Raw genomic sequence first — 16,112 nt, 5'->3', positions numbered from 1 at the left:
GCAGATGCAGGGAGAGAGGCGAGTGGGCTTTGCATGTATGGATGTAGTAGTAGTGCTATTTTTCTGTGGGCTGCACTTGTGATATTATTGCCTGACCGGGTGGGCATTTGCTGCATCTATGGTACTCCGCACACCGAAATGTGATAATGCTCAGTATATACAAATGTACAAGTAAGAGACAAGAAGTGATGGGTCTGAGTACGACTGCAACTAACAGACTTGCACATGGCTCAAGAGAGCCTTGGAGTCAAGTACAGGCTCAGAGGCACTGAGCTACAGCGGGTGGAGAGATCGAGGGCCCTGTGTACAAAGCTGCTACCACTTGCGGCAAGCAGGTTAAATTAGGAGAGCAGAAGCTCCAGAAATAATATCAAGTACCTCGCTGTACCGTGCGAACTAAGAGGGAATACCGGACTAGGGCGATCCGGATAGGCTGGCCGCGGCTGGAAGTGTGGAGGTCGACCAGCAACGAGAGGGGAAGCGCATACAAAGCCGGCCTGCAAGATGATGAGGCGTCTGCAGAGGCTTGTAAAGAGGAGCTGGCGCTGCAAATATGCTTTTGCTTGACTCTTCGGCTTGGGGCCCCCTCCTTTGTCGTTAAGAGAAGAGGATTGATGAATGGCGCTAACACGGATAGCGAAGCCAAGCAAGCTAACAAGGGGTGATGTGGATGGATGGATGGATGGTGGATTCTTCATGGGTTGGAGGGCGAGGGCTGTTCTGGCACTCGACTTGCATACTGCCTAGTAGCAGTAGCAGAGCAGCACACGGGCGCGCGCGAGCAGCCTTTCGTCGGATGATGGTGGAGGTGGTGTCGGCAGACGAGATCAGAGGGATGGAAGCCCATCCACGCCAGGCGAGCATCTAGCAGCATTGATGGCTGAAGGCAAACTATAGCCAGAGAGCCAATCAGAACGACGATGCTTTATTTGCCAGCATCGAGAGTCAACCATTGTCAGCCCAGCCTCGAGCTTCAAGTGCCAGTCTGGATTTCCCGCAGCTATCCATGAAGGCCTCGAGACGCCCATGGGCCTAGGGCAAACTCGATGTGGGCTGGGCAGGTGGCGGCCCGAGGTGGCCGTGGAACCGGGCCTGCAACGAAGGCTACGGTGCATTGGACTGGAAAAAAAGAGGAGGCATTAGTTTGCATCTCACAGTGAGGAGACGGGCGTGCGGGATGTCGTGCATGTGGTGTGATGTGATGTCGTGAGAGACAAGTCGGCATCAAACCTGTTCAACAGAGAGTGACACAAGAAATTTTTCTTCTTCTTCTCTTTCTCTTCTGACTCGACTAGCTGGAAGATCTAAATACAGGAGAGTGCTATGTTCCTTGCATCTGCAAGTGCCATGCAGCAGATACCTATTACCGGTGCCTACTCATTATAAGTGGGCATAAATTAAAGATCTCGCGTTTTGAGGGCTCAATTTACATGGGACTTCGGATGATCGCTTCTCGTCAGCTAAAACTCTCAACCGTAGACGTAATCCGGCACATCGCCCACAAAGTAAAGGGGGGAAAGGTTTCAATCTCTCTTGCTGCCGCTTTTCTTACCAGGACACTGGAAGCAAAATAAATTCTCACCTCGATTCGTCTGAGGCTGCTTGCAACCAAATACTAATGCTTGGCAGTGCCTACTATATGTACGTACTTCGCACTCCATGCTAATATCGACAGGGCATCCAGCAAGCTCACCCCTTGCTCTCGTCTTAGACAACGGTTACTAATAGCGCCATGTTGTATGGCTTGCGTCGCGTTGGGTGTAAGTTGATTCGCCATGAGCACGGGACCAGATTCTCTCCAACGTAAGGATCGACATCTAACCGCTGGGCATCGCCGTCCCAAAGCTCTTCACAATGTAACAGGGCACAGCTCTTTCTACGACAAACGACTTTACCTAACAATAGCACTGTAATGGTTACGACTACCTGGGCAGGTAGTATGATGCTATGCAGAGCCGTAGCAAGAAAGGCAGCTCTGCAGAGATTTTCTTCCCGCACTGCACTGCCCTGGAAAACGCTCGATCCTGGCTCGCATCGTCGATGCCGGCCGGCATCCCCGACTGCTGATGGAGGCGAGCAGTCACATTTAGGTGACCTGAAGCTGCCGCTATAGCCTATTTAGGGCAATACCACTGTCGCCTTGAGGTTATTTTAGCGGTTGTTCTGATTACTACCACTTCAGCCCCAGGAACGCACAGGCTGCTACGAGTAGGCGCAGAGCCAAGACAAGGTACGGAGCAGGTAATACTCCGTACCAAGGTTGCAGTAATTTGCTGCGTCTCATGGAGTCCCTGCTGGCCCCCTTTGGCTGAGGGGCGCCTCGTACCTGTAACTCCGGTGGACTGGATGGGTTGCGATATTGCTGCGTTCAACGGTGGATGCAAGTCAGAAGGCACATGTATGGCAAAGTACCTCGCTGTAGCGCAGAATAGGGCTGCGGTACTCCCAGCCTGCGATATCCAGATCTATCATCGCCCCTAGCGCGTTCGCCTCGACTCGACTCTTCAACGTTATGGCAGAAATAAAAGAAAAGCGCCATTGACTCACGACGACGTATAGAGCAAAATCACTATTGTGCGAACTCTTTTCACCCTCAATTTAGTCGTCTCTTTGCCTGGTGTCATCCTTCGCTTGGCCAGAGTATGGCACATGCAGACCATCATGCAGACCATTGAGGGTCTCTCTCAGTGATGTGCTGCTGGCCAGTCATGCTATCTTGATATCTTGCTACTAATAGGCTAATCTCAAGATGCATCCCATATTATGGCGGTTTCTATTTGCTATGACCATTCCTTCCCTTCGTTCCTTCAATAATAAATACTCGCATCTATTCCCATTTCCATCTACAAACTCTGCAGACATTGCCTCTTCTCGCTGTCGATGTTGTATCTCCGCCGTGAGACAGGGCCAATCTGGTGATTTTCCGGCCCTTTCCAGTGACCTGCATTAGCGAAACTAGCCGAGTACCAGCAGGTACATTCGTGTCTTGCCGTGCCTGCGTGCTCAGGAGGATCCTGGCAGCTCTAGCAGGCCACTAGAGACGTCTGCAGAGCTAGCAGAACTAACACAATCCCGGCAGTCTTGGCCTGGGCCTTCCCACTGGAGGGGCGGGGGAAACTTTGGAGGTGCGGCTGGAAATTGTGCCCTAAAAACCTAAAGCAAACAGAACAAAAGAACACGATCCGTCGACAATCATCAGGAAACGAGACACCATCAGGCCTTGGTCACTGCGGCTAGCCTTGGCTGAGGGAGACAAAGCACCGCCTTTGGGGTCTAATAAGCCTTCGCCACCTTAGCTCAGCAGCCACTGTCAATCAGCCAAGCTTAAGCTCCATGCCTAGATGGTCTCATCCGTTTTTCCACAACCTCAGCGGCGAGGCATCGAGTTTCGATCGCTGGGATTGGTTGCTGCCGATTGCGGATAAAGGCCCCAAGGACGGACGGGCTTAAACAAGCTCTCATACGAGAGAACAACGCGGCGCTAGTGGCAGTTAGCAGCGAGGGTGTCGTGACGCATGCAGAGCAGACGAGGGGAGAGCTGCAGTTCGACTGGATCCCCAGCTTTTGGCACAGAAATATCAGTGATCGCCACCCCGCAAATCATTCGGTTCCAGAACCCCGCCTCAACTCGTCGCAAGTCACCTGGTCTGCTCCAACTGCCTCTGCTCCCACCTGGGGCGGCACAGTTTCTCGCATCGAGATTGGAGATGGACGGCGTCGTCGATGCTAGCCTTGTCACTACGAGGTACCGCTCGACCTCGACCAAGCTGTACGGGCTAAGCATAGCGGCGGGCACCTACGACTCGCTTCACCTGCTTGGCACCCCTCCCAAGGCCAGTCCGTCCCAGCCATTCCATAGGCCAGCCGCGAGCCGGTGGGAGCTGCAGAGGCCTAGGGACGAGGTACCAGCAGCTGAGACAGCATCACGCGACGCCTTTTCTGCAGCAGTTGAGCGACTCTTGCAGCAGCTATTGCGTTTGCGATTGTTCCAAAATCTCCGAGTGTTACGAAGCTCGGGTCCGCAGCTATAGCATGCATGGCCCCAAACGGTTCCAATCAACAAGGAGCGCCCGCTCAATGGGCGCTGATACCAGCACCAACCCAATGCTCAACTGAACGGCACGCTGTCAAGATGGCATTTCGAAATTACCGTACACCTCTACTGTACTACACCTCCCCCAACGCCCGCCCGCCAGCCGAGCTCCAAAGCTGAAGAGGGACTAGGAACTCGGCGGGAGGAGCACTGCCGGCGTGCGATTCGCATAAGCCGCTGGGCCAAGGCATGTTGGTCTGGGCAATGTCCACGCGGCAATGACTTTTTGTTTTCGAATGCAGTTTGAATGCTCGTCATGGCAGTGATTAGGTGGCGCCCTGCGCTTGCTGCCCCCGCTTCTATGCACTGTGCTGTCAAGTCGAGGCTATTCGAACCTTGGGCGGCACGCCACATGCTACGACTCTGGGGAATCCAAAACCTTGGGAGGCTAGCACGACGCCTAGGAATCTACCAACTGGAGCTTATTCACTAGCATGCGCGGCATTGTAGCCCTACGGCTTGGCCGCCGCGAGCCAAGCCAAACGACCTCAGTGAGGACTCTCAGGCAAGTCACTCTGACCGATAACACAAAGCGGCGAACGACATCCAGCAGTATCCCCAACATGTCTCGAAACAATCCAGCGAGATACGTATATCTATTCTTTCCTTTACTTAATTCAGCTCGGCCGCCATGCGTCAATCAAGAGGCGCCACAGTGGCGTTCTTCTTAGCTAATAGTACGGAGTAAAACAAGAAACAAAAACTGACAGGAATATCATGTCGATACTTGCAATGGTTGAATGGTAGTCAAACTTGCGTCGTCTTCACCACGGCCAATGGAGAACTAGCATAATGAACAGCGGTTGAGACCAGCAGAACTTGACTTCTCTCGCCACAGCAGAAGGTTATGTTGCTTTCTATGCTCCAAGAAGGGGCGGCCTGTAGGCGCTCATTTGCAAAAATCTCACCAGCTATTAGACGGCCAATATGACGCAACTGATGCTCCAATGATTCACTGACTTGCATTTCCAGGGTGTAGGGATTTCCAGGGTGTAGGGATTTCCAGGGTGTAGGGACGCCATAATTTTTTTTCTTCTTCCTGCGCCCCCTTGACAAACATGTTCCTTGCGCCAGGAGCTCCCTGTAAGTGGTTTAAGCCGTATAATTTGAACAATGTGCTACTGCCGTATGTATGTATATATGTACTTTGTACCACAGAGAAGGGTGGAAAGGGAAAAAAAAAAAGATCTGCGCGCAAAACGACTAAGTAGGCCTGCCCAAAAAAAAAAAAAATTTAGAGTGGCGGGGCGTTACTCTTAACATCACACTTTTATATGTAGAATCGCACACGTGCCGAACATTAAACGAACACCCTGCTGCGAACCACCTATCAATACAAACAATGGCGTCAGAGGCTCTCCATTGCGAGGCTGAAGAGAGCTCTGCCTCTTCAGCTCCCGCGGAGATGTCTGGCATCGAGGCTGCTGCGAGCTCTATAGACGAGAACCCCATCTCCGCCAGCCAGCAAGCGCATGTGTCAGACGCGGGTGCAGACGCAACCCAGCAGAATGCCAGCGACAATGGCGATGGTGCGGCGTCGCAAGCGCCCTCGATGCGGATGCCAAATGCCAACCTTTGCGGTGTTTGCGAGATCAACCCTGGCAAATACAAGTGTTCGCGATGCCGTCTTCCATAGTACGTCCCGGCGAATCCTCTTTGCGCTCGCATCATGTTGGCTTTGTTCGCAAAGACAAAACAACATGAAGACAAGAAAGAAAGAAAGAAAGAAGAACAACTCGTCTAACAAGTTCACAGCTGTTCCGTCCCCTGCAGCAAAGCCCATCAGCAAAACCACCCTCCCGATCCTCCAAAGGAAGAACCCAAGCCAGCAAGCCAAACACTGAATGCGCCTCCCCCAGCAGCGGCGCCTCTTCCTCCTTTGTCAGAGCACATCGACCCCTCCAATCCCTTCAGCGCCCTCGCCACCTCGGACAAGCTTCAGCTTCTCTTCAAGAAATACCCAAACTTACCGAACCAGCTCCTCGAAATCCACGATGCGACCCAGCCCCCGCCCGAATCCCCAGATGCCGTCTCCAAAGCCATACCTGCTTCCCTCATGAAGGGCCTGCCCGCGAGTAACAATAGCGGCAGGGGTCAGTGGAACCACGACATTGGCATCAAGAATGGCAAAGCTGCTCTGCGAAAGGCAAGGAAGGCTAGCGGCGAGGACGGCGAGGCGATCCGCGAGTATACAGAGCTGATACTGCACATTATGAATGAGACAAACGATAGGAACGATGCCGCGGCCTATGTGCAGCGCCAGATTGCCGAGCAAGACACCGCTCTCATCGAGCGTCTACTGGCAGAGGATCGACGAAATCAATAAGACATACATCGAAGACATGAGCGAGCGAATCGCTAAAATAAGTTATATTTATAGAAAGTATAGGCTTGAGGGAGGCCTATGCGACTATTTTGGGGGTATAATGATCTTGGTCGAGAAGAACAGAACTTCTCCTATAAAACACATCGACTCGCTTTCTTTTACCACATCCCAATCATATACAACAGCCATCTCTCCATTGCCGATGTATACACCAACATATATTATCATTACATCATCCTCAAGCATTCAAGCATCCAGCCAGATTACTCAAGGTACATATTCGATCCCTTCGTCCCCATGTGTGGATATATATTGTCTTTTCTTTCTTTCGTTTTCTTTTTTTTTTTTTTTTTTTTTTTTTTTTTTTGGCAGAAGAAGTAGACTAACGCTTAAACCGTGCAAACAGTCCCCCTGCTTTTGCAAGGGGAGATTTAGGTGACTCGACGAGCGACTCTTCGTCTTTTTCTTCCGTAGGTGAAGAAAGTTTGTCGCTCTTCTTGCCAAAGCTTCCAAGCTTAGTTCGCAAAGCCCATCTCGATTCAGACTTGCGCAACGCATGTTGGCTTGTACTAGCTTTAAGTGGCTGCTGCGGTTGCTGCAGCTGTTGCTTCTGTTGTTGCTGAAGAATGGCAGCTTCGTCACTCTGAGTCCAATCTACGCGGTGCTCGTCGGCATTGGCTGGTAGGGCATCAGAGTGGTTGGCAACTGACTGATTCTCTGCAGAAGACAATGATGCTCTGGCGGGTTCGGCATCTGCTGATATCATCATGCCGAGGATAGCACCCACGCTTCTCCTCCGCAGGTCTTTGTTTGGTTCGTCTCTGGACTTGCGATGTTCTTGGAATGTATGAGCAGTAGCGGGAGATGCTGGCTTCTCCTCAATCTCGGCCGTAGTGGCGAGTGTATGACTGTGCTGAAACTGGTTCCGCTCATATTGTCTCTCTCTCATACTCTGTACTCTTCTGAGTGCTTTGTTCTGCTCAGATGGCGTAAGGTCTGAGGCTGCCATGCCAGCCATTGCGTTGGGCCCTTCCATATGGAACTTCATGGCCTTCCTGGACAACTTGTGTAGGAGATGCTTCTCCGTAACCGTCTCGGTAGTCGTCGTCCGGGCAAACTGCGAGGCAGCAAACTGAGGGACGTGCCGGTAGTTGGATGGGGCGGCATCCTCTGAATTTCTGTTGCTAGATGATGTGGTAGAATTTTTCATCCCAGCCACTTGAGGCTTCTCTGTCTTGGCCGCATGTTCGCTTGAATCTCGAGATATAAGTTTACCGTGTGATTTCGACGCCGTTATTTGCTTCTTTTGTATATACGTAGACGGGGCAGTTGGTCCCAAGGGAATTCCGTGCTGGCCGGGATGCAGGACGCTTGCATTTCGTGCCGCAGCTGCGGCGTTTGCTTGTCGCTCGGCTTCGACTGCTGCTCTAGCCCGCTTCTTCTTCTCTGCCACGGCTTTTTGTTCGGCTAGCACAATTTGCAGCCGTCTTGTCAAATCTTCAGGATCAAGCGCTTTGGATTGCCGCGACTGTTTCGAGGCCTGGTTGCGCGAAGAGCCTTTTACCGGGCCTCTGTACGGCATGGGCTGATGGGCAGCCATTTTCGCATCATGCACGTAGTGTGTCTCATAAAACATGGCGAAGGATTCGTTTCTTGGTTTCTGAGGCCCCGAGGAGGAGCTTGTTCGTGTTTTCCCCGCGTCGATGGAGAGCACCAGTATTGTTGCTTATTTACACGCAATTACTGGAGCCGCATTTAAGAGAGTGCTCAACAGCGGGAGTTGGTGGCGATATAACGTATGATAATAAGTCTTCCCGGTAAGCTGACGTTAAGCCAGAATCGTACAGGGAAAGCCCACGCAAGCTAGGTACAGAACGTAGGTTTAGAGAAGCCTAGAGCAAGTATGAATCAGGAAACGGACAGCAAAAGGGAGTGACAAGCAGGTCTCGAGAGGAGTGGAATGGCGGACGTGATGAGTACTAAATATAAAATGCCAAGTGTGTGTCGTGGTAGCAACAGGGGTCCCAAAAATGGAGACGACGCATATTACTCCGTACCATGCCTACCTATGTATACCATAGCCATCCATACACGCTCACACCTTGACTGACACAGATTCGTCTGTTTCTCACACCACCCTTGGGAAAAGTCATGCAGCCGAGAAGACGACTGTGGAGGGCCAATGGGGGATATATGCGGGTCTGGAGGAGCGACAACAGGGCAGAGGAAGGAATACGGGGCCAGAATGTGAATAAAGGCGCGCAGGTGTTGGAAACAATAAACAAAAAAAGAAAAAAAGAAAAGCACGTATGTCACCGACGGTAATTTTCAATTGTGCAAAATGTCTCTTGGCGGAATAAAAGGGCCTGGGAAGAGGGCAGTTGGCTTCTTTTTGTCTCTGATCTGATGCTTCGTCTCGCCCCGAGGCACGCGATCACGAGGAGCTCTGAGAGCCGGCCGGCGCCAGCGTCCAAAAGAGCCATATGCATGGTTGGTGGCTTTCCACTGGGCACCTGCGTCGACTCACGTCTCGCCCCGGCGTTAGCAATGCGAGCTGTTGTCATCGTCCCGTCTGGCTTCCCACCTCTAGCTCGCCAGTCAAGGGGACCTAAAACCTCGCTCATACCCCTGCCTGCAGCGCCATCGCCGACATCCATTGGCCCAAGAGAATCATTGCAGGGAGAATGGGGCATAACGGCCTGGCGCGGGCCATACAGAGCTCGGCTAGACGAGCGAATTTGCGGAGGTGGCTTGCGGTCACTTGACGGTGCAGGGGCTAATCCAGCCTGTGCCCTGGAAACGCCAAACATTTGCTTATTCTTAAGTTGCGTCTTTGTGGTCTTGTGAGGTGGGTGTCGAATGGCTGCCGCCGCCCGTTGATCGTTCGGCCATATGGCAGCGAACGTCGGTCACAGGGCGGACAAGGCGCCTCTACCAAAACGGCGTCGTTCTCTGACCTAACAAAACGCGGTCAAGATTAAGCGAACAAGCCAAAAGAAAAGGCCAAAGATACGAGCAGATGCAATACGACGCTCAGATGGCCATCCATTAATCGGCGGATAGCACCGTTTTGTGTCATGAAAACGGATCGGCATTCCAGGGCCCTCGTTGCTTTACCCCAGTATGCCGCCCTCTGCCTACTCCACTACTGTCTGTTAGACTAATTTATTGCGGATGAGCGCAAAACTTTACCTTCCAATCGGTTGCGGGTTGACTGCCGCGCCAACCAAGCTTAGGATCAAAGCCAGCTAAGCCATTGTTTTGTAGATCTAGCCTCTACAGTACTAGGGAAACACCATCCATCCCATCTAACCAAGGCCACCTATCGCGCCAAGTCTCCAAGATAGCATAGAGACGAGTTGCAAACTATTCTGGTGTAGGACTCGACCATTGAGCTCTCGTTGGCCAGAGGGGTTTCGCCAAGCAAGGATCCGAGCCAAGCCAGCCAGCTTGGATGAATAAAAGTGGTAAACGCCCGAGCCAAGCAACAACAAAGCCCAACGAGCTGTGCCGTAATTCGAGAGACGCCAATCATATGCTCCCAACAGACGTTCAGGTAGCATTGAAGGCATACACGGGAGGTGGAGAAATTGCAATGGGGTAAGGTGAAGCGGCCGCAGTGAGCGATGTCACCGCTCGGTTCCGCTGTGCAGCCACCAGACATTGCTGTCAAACTGTGTCTGCTTGTTCGTTAGCTGAGACATCTCCATATACACGTCTTGTGGTGCGATTACAACCGAAGATATGAGCAGGTGCCTGACTTCGTCTCCCTGAGCCCCCTTTTGATGAAGTGGCGTATTTCTGCGGCTCTTGAGAGAGGAAGTTGTGCGGCAGCGCGCCACGCCCGCGGCTCGGGTCGAAAATAGGCCGCCACATATAGACGACTGAAGAGAGCTGTTTGCTAGGATGGTGCTGAGATGATATATGAGAGAAAATTTGGGTTTCAGCTGCTCGGCAGCGTGTTGATGGCCTCAATTCAGCTCAGCTTGTTTCAGCTGCTGTAGAGAAATTCCAAATTCCAAGCTATAAGGTACACAATAAGTATCCGGCGGTCCACTGCCATTGCTCGGGACGCAACTTCCTCAAGTTTTATGATAACAGATATGGGGAAGAACGGTATCAGCGTCCCAGCCAATGAGGATAATCAGTATGGCAGCATCCAACTACACTAGCCTTCAATTTCCTTAAAATTTACCTATCTCCCTCGTTACTCTCTTTGTAATAGTCTCAACGAGCCTGGCAGGTGCTTTGTAAGACACTTTTAATTTACAAATTCTTCTCAGCTACTACATGCATCTAAAATACTACTTAATATTTCCTAATATTGGTATCTATATAGGTAGTGGTTACAGAACTGGCTCTCATCGATTCAATCGCTGTAAATTGCCATTGCCGTAAAGTACAAAGTGAAGTCCCAAATATCCACTAATGCCAGGTGGATCTGCGCGGCATGGCGATGCGAGATCCATTGGCGCCAGAGCTTCGCCGAACCGCGTATCAACAAGCCCTTAACCGGCACATCCGATCGGGTTCCAATGGTTTTGAGATGCTGATAGAAAGTGCTACTAGCACTAGTGGTACCTTTTTGCCTCATCAGATTGCGCGCCTGTGCTGAGTCGATTTGCCAGATTCGCCATGTACACTAGAATATCTCAATATAGACCCAGAGTCCTGCTGCAGATTCACCGCAATCATTTCGACGGGGAGAAACCTGTTCCAATAAGACTGGCCTTATGCATTCAGTTGTTATCTATGATATCATGTGCCCATGGAAAAAAAAATCTAGAAATCAGTCCAGATTCGTGTAAGTAAACGTTCAAGATTCCCGCATCTGGCCATCCCCCCTAAAACCCGTTAAAATTTATGGATATCAGTCCACCAGCGTCATGGGTGCCTTGACGTCATAAGATAATCGGCCAAGGCGAAATGAAAGCGGCCTCTCGGCAATTTAAAGTTGAGCTTTATCTCATGAGCCGTGAGTTTGTCTAGTACTGTTGGTATGTAGTACGACTTGTGGCACAGCGGGCATCAGGAGTGCGTGTTTGAGATGAAGATTGTAAGGGCCCCTGGTAGATTGCCTTTGCAAGTATGATCAGACACTAGGCAATCCTCAGCACTGCCGTTTCCAGCATGGTAAAATTTGGTGGTCTAAAGTTGTTCTGTTTCATATTTATATCACATCTTGATTTGGATGATCGCGCTGAAAAGAGCGCCCAGCACGCGAGTTCTCGTATTGACGGGACAGGGCTGGTAAATAAGAGAAGGCCAATTTAAGAAGACGATGCTCGACATCCATGTAGAGGTTCGCAATCCGCGCCAGGGTTTAAATAACATCACGAGTGAAGCTGCTTGTCTACATAGCCGTGCTGTCAGTTACCTGCTTGAGTATCATACCTAGGTACCCCATACAAGCTTGCGTGGATGTCTTGGCTCGGAAGAGCAATTGCAGGCATTGCCGTATGTAACTACCGGGTAGAGCTTCCTTTTGGACACGAGGTGTCTTTGCATTACAAGCACTTCCCTTTTAAGGAACTAAAAGTAGTATTTGGGGTTGCCCTGTGCTTCATACGTACCCAGTAGAGTCACATTCGAGCCATAAAAGGTTTCCGAAACGGCAGATGAATAACATGTCTGGGCCTAAAAGCGGCTTGCCTTAGTCCAAGACGGGGCCGAAGTGGCAGACCCGGCACCGAGTTTGGTGGCAACTTCTCTCGCTCTTCTCGCGTGGTCAGCAAATAGAATATCCTCCGCCGATCCCAACTTGAGCGCCGCCAAAGTGATCTCGTGAGTACTACGGTAGTAAAATCCGAATACTTACAGTTGTACGCATATCGCCGTGAGGCCAATGCTGCGTTAAGACTGCCTTTGAAAAGAGAGGTTTGACAACTTGCCGCGGGGGTATTCAAACATGTAGGTACCTAGTACTACCTAGTAGTAGTATATGCAACCAGAACCATGCGGAGAGGGGTCAAGTTGTCGAGCATAGAGCCATTACTACCAGGAGGCTTCTCTTCATTCTTGTTTTTGGGTGCTTTTGCGCATTATGTGATGTGATACCCATGAGGCGGCTGTGGATCTCCTTTCTGGCCTATAGCGGTGCTCCCGTTGGCGTGGAGCCAATGGCTAGGAGCCGTGTTCCCACGGTTCGTTGCGGATTGATTGATGGGCCCTAGAATCCCACGTGCTGGCGACCTAGCAAGGCGTGGCTTGAGGGGCGTCTTGAGGGTCCTTGATCACGACCTTGCCGCGTTTGGACGTCCGATATGACGGGGAAAGGACGGAGGTAGGTCCGGCGTGCTGGGTAGCCAGAAGAATCTGACATGTCTGGAGGCAGAGTATTGGGATTGGTAGAAAATAGTGGCCCCTACTGAGACTCTGTATAGCCTAAGAGGAAGCCTAAGAGGAAAAATAGAAGATAGTAGAAACAAGAGAGAAAAAAAATATGAAAAAGTTAATAAACCCGTTCCCTTTCTTGGAGCGAGCCTGGAGCCAAAACACGAGACGAAACGGCGAGGCGCAATTGGGTGGGATGAAAAAAAGCTTTACTGCCGGCAGGATGCAGGTCCTCCTCCCCATGCGGAAATATCGCCAAGTGAGCGAATTTCCTAACAAAGGAAAAAGAGAAAGACAAGAAAAAAGTCGCCGTAAATCTGAGCCGTTGCATGCAAGCCAGCCATTGCGGTGGCCTGCCATTGGGCAGTCTTAAAGGGCAGCCTGGGATGGCGCCCATGTGTGGTGGCAGCTATCGCCAATGCGCTTTTGCGTGGCGTCTGGTGTCTGAAGGGGTCAGACGAGGAGCAGCAAGGGGGGGCCTAGACGCAGTCTAGGCGGGGGGGAAAGGTGATGGGTAAAGCCAACTTGGGGTTTCCGTATCTATGGAGTAGTGGAAGCAGATTTGAAATGCATTGTATTTTTGTGATCCACCGATCTATCGGTGTCCAGTTGTGGATGTTGTTTGTTGTTAGTGCGAATGGGCTGCGTTCTATCGAGGACACATAGTACCTACTACCTACATGTATGTATTGAGTGCCTCTTGGATACTCGATGGTGTTTGGCGATTCTCATGGCAGTCGAACTGATACTACACTGCCACCTATAAATAGGCACCTGCTAAGTTTGCGTAGCATCTCAACAACGTCAATCCGATGCCACTCCAGACACTACTACCCCGTATTGCCCTTGTTTTACCAAAGCGGTGCTATTGAATGTCGTGCTAACGTACGACAAAAGCCCATCGCCATAGATTCACGCGTGCCAAGGAAACAAAACGCGGCAAAGGCAGTGGGCAAAAAGGCCCTATTTGCCAGTTCGGCGAACCTCCACTGTCACGCATATGCTCGGGCAAGTAGGTACTGCTACTTTGCCTTGTGCCTGTCCTACAATTGGAACAATGCATGCCTTAGTAGGTAGGTACACGCATTCATGCAATGAACTGCAAAATAAATGCACCAGTTTAGGCCATTGGCCCGTAGGTAGTTTATGGTGCTTTCTAGCTAATGCAGACTTCGTACAAACCACATGCGTTTCTGATTCGGCCCCTCGTACGTATCGGGTTGTTCGGGAATAACCCGAATGCTTGCATGCCTAGGTAGTAGCATTGTGCCACGAACTCTTTGCTACTACTACTAGTACTACTACTAGTATCAAATATCAAGTCTCAATTGGAGTGCGAGGCGTCGTCTTTCGGGTGTAGCAGCATCTGCAATGCTGCCCTCTTTGGGTCTGGCCATTTGATTTCCAGGTGCAGTCCTGTAGTATGCTGCAGTAGTACATACTAGCAGTACCGCGCCTACTGCCTGTATATACTGCCTACTACCTAGCTAAGGGACCCCAGACGCCTCGAGAGCAAGAGGTCAGAACTTAGTTTCTTGGCCACCATCCGGGGAGCCCCTCTTTTGGATTGCTGTGTTTCTGCTGTTATGCGTCCATCCTCTCCGCTGCTACCGAGGCAGATGCTGCATGATTTCTGCCGAGATCCCATGAATCCTTAACGGTGGTAGGTAGCACTGGCTGCCCAGCAGATGGGGGAGTATAGCTGAGGCACAGGAGCCTATGGCAGCGATAGGACCAGACGGCGCGCAGATGCCGGCATGGACGTCGATTTATGCACTAGACAGGAAGCCCTGGCCCCATTTGGCGCCGATAGAGCTAAGCACTGCTAGCGGTACTGCGCCGTCCGCTAGCGGGCCTCAACAGAGCTTCGGGCTCAGGCTCAGGCTGGTGCGGCACACCCGCTTGCGTGTGCTGCGTGTGAAAGCCGTGCTCGCTCATCGCATCGACCAGACACCCACGGCGTGCTGTACCGGGTACTGCGCGTCCTTTGCCAGCTCTGCCGCCCGCCTACAAGAGGTACATGCGTCGCACCCGCGCCGCCGAGGTAGCAGTACCTGGCGCTCGCTCGTCCTTGTACCACCACCACCACCACCACTGCGACCACCACCACCATCAACTAGCATCCACCACCGCCAGATCCCATCCGTCGCTGCTTGGCCACGTTTTCCCTCTCTCTTCGCACAGGCTTGAATTTCCCCGGGCCTGGCCATCGCGTTCTCCATTCCGCTTCGATCCTCGTGGGCTACCCGGTGTGGGCTTGGTAAGTGGTGCCTTTAGCTCTGCTCTGTCAATTCACTAGTGGCCCCCAATGGCATGGATCGATTCGCATCCATCTTCAATAATCCCTTATCCGTCTCCTCACCTCCAGATATCGGACCATTCCCATATCTGTGACAACCTTTTTAGCTCCGACTTTTTTTCCCCTTCACCTCCCTCTGCCTCTCCCTGCTTTCGTCCTACCCCTTCCATCACTATCACAGATTCAATCATCTCTGCCTTTTGTCCTTCACAGCTCATGTCCGTATCCGCGCTGTGGTCGCGTCTCTAGACTGCGACAATGGTGCCACCCAGTGCATCTCAGCAGCCCTTCGCTTACACGGCCACAGACCGCAGCTCCTCCGGGTCCCAACATCTGCACACCGGCTCCGAGACTCCAAGTGCTGCGGCGGCAGATCGACGACCGTCTGCGGCCCTCAGTAGCAGCAGCTCTTGGTCGAGGACCTCGGCGACATCTACTGATCAAAGCTTTCCCTCGCGCACAAGCTCAACTGCCGCCTTTGCGACCAACCCCCCGCTACCTAGCTCTAACCGTGATTCCTTCATCTCGATTGTCGACGATCCCTTCTTCCAGAGCTTAGACAGCCCAAACACCCCTACCGCTCCCACCGCCGACACGTACAAATATCTCGAGTCCGAATCAGAGACATTGACCGAGATTCCCTTCTTCTCTCCCGAGACTCCTCGCAGCAACAGATATGATCACGAGGGGCAACAGAAGCTACACTGGCCACCCCCCGTCGAGAGTCGTTGACAATTGGATCCTCACCATTTTGGGTACGTTTCTGGTTTCTGCGCAAGAGATGAGATATCAAGAGGAAGAAGAGGAAGACCAGGAAGAAGAAGATGCAAAGAAAACGAAATGAGAAAAAGCGAAACTAGCCCTTTACCTTAACAATTCCACAATTAAGCTCGAGCATGAGCAAGAGAAAAGGTGCTGCTTCAACGCAGTTGGAATGTCATGATGCGCACCTTCTGCTGCTGCAGCGCATACAGACAGACCAATTCTCAGCCAGCGCTGATCATCTAACCTTGCTCGTACATATTTCGCATCCTACCACTCCGTCCCCACCCAATTATTCA

The 16,112-nt window shown here is 51.7% G+C and overlaps 4 protein-coding genes across 4 annotated transcripts; 3 read left to right on the top strand and 1 right to left on the bottom strand.

Annotated features, from left to right (window-relative positions):
- Positions 1–3,515: 3,515 nt before the first annotated feature.
- TrAFT101_005077 (uncharacterized protein) lies at positions 3,516–4,031 on the top strand (the record flags this gene model as incomplete). The annotated part of the gene is made up of 1 exon (XM_024906755.1): positions 3,516–4,031. One exon carries the CDS (start codon positions 3,516–3,518, stop codon positions 4,029–4,031), a length of 516 nt encoding a protein of 171 aa, XP_024759563.1.
- Positions 4,032–5,435: 1,404 nt separating this feature from the next.
- TrAFT101_005076 (uncharacterized protein) lies at positions 5,436–6,419 on the top strand (the record flags this gene model as incomplete). Its single annotated transcript, XM_024905741.2, has 2 exons — positions 5,436–5,728; positions 5,849–6,419. 2 exons carry the CDS (start codon positions 5,436–5,438, stop codon positions 6,417–6,419), a joined length of 864 nt encoding a protein of 287 aa, XP_024759564.2.
- TrAFT101_005075 (uncharacterized protein) lies at positions 6,355–8,980 on the bottom strand. The gene has a single exon (XM_066127375.1). It carries the CDS (start codon positions 8,053–8,055, stop codon positions 6,802–6,804), a length of 1,254 nt encoding a protein of 417 aa, XP_065983486.1. The 5' UTR covers positions 8,056–8,980; the 3' UTR covers positions 6,355–6,801.
- Positions 8,981–15,309: 6,329 nt separating this feature from the next.
- TrAFT101_005074 (uncharacterized protein) lies at positions 15,310–15,783 on the top strand (the record flags this gene model as incomplete). Its single annotated transcript, XM_066127374.1, has 1 exon — positions 15,310–15,783. One exon carries the CDS (start codon positions 15,310–15,312, stop codon positions 15,781–15,783), a length of 474 nt encoding a protein of 157 aa, XP_065983485.1.
- Positions 15,784–16,112: the final 329 nt, after the last annotated feature.

This window comes from Trichoderma asperellum, chromosome 3, assembly GCF_020647865.1.
Source record: "Trichoderma asperellum chromosome 3, complete sequence".
Lineage (NCBI taxonomy): Eukaryota > Fungi > Ascomycota > Sordariomycetes > Hypocreales > Hypocreaceae > Trichoderma > Trichoderma asperellum.
This window is presented reverse-complemented; position numbering and strand designations above follow the sequence as displayed.

Coding starts and splice junctions, on each gene's coding strand:
- TrAFT101_005075 (XM_066127375.1), bottom strand. CDS start 8,055: ATGTTTTATGAGACACACTACGTGCATGATGCGAAAATGGCTGCCCAT.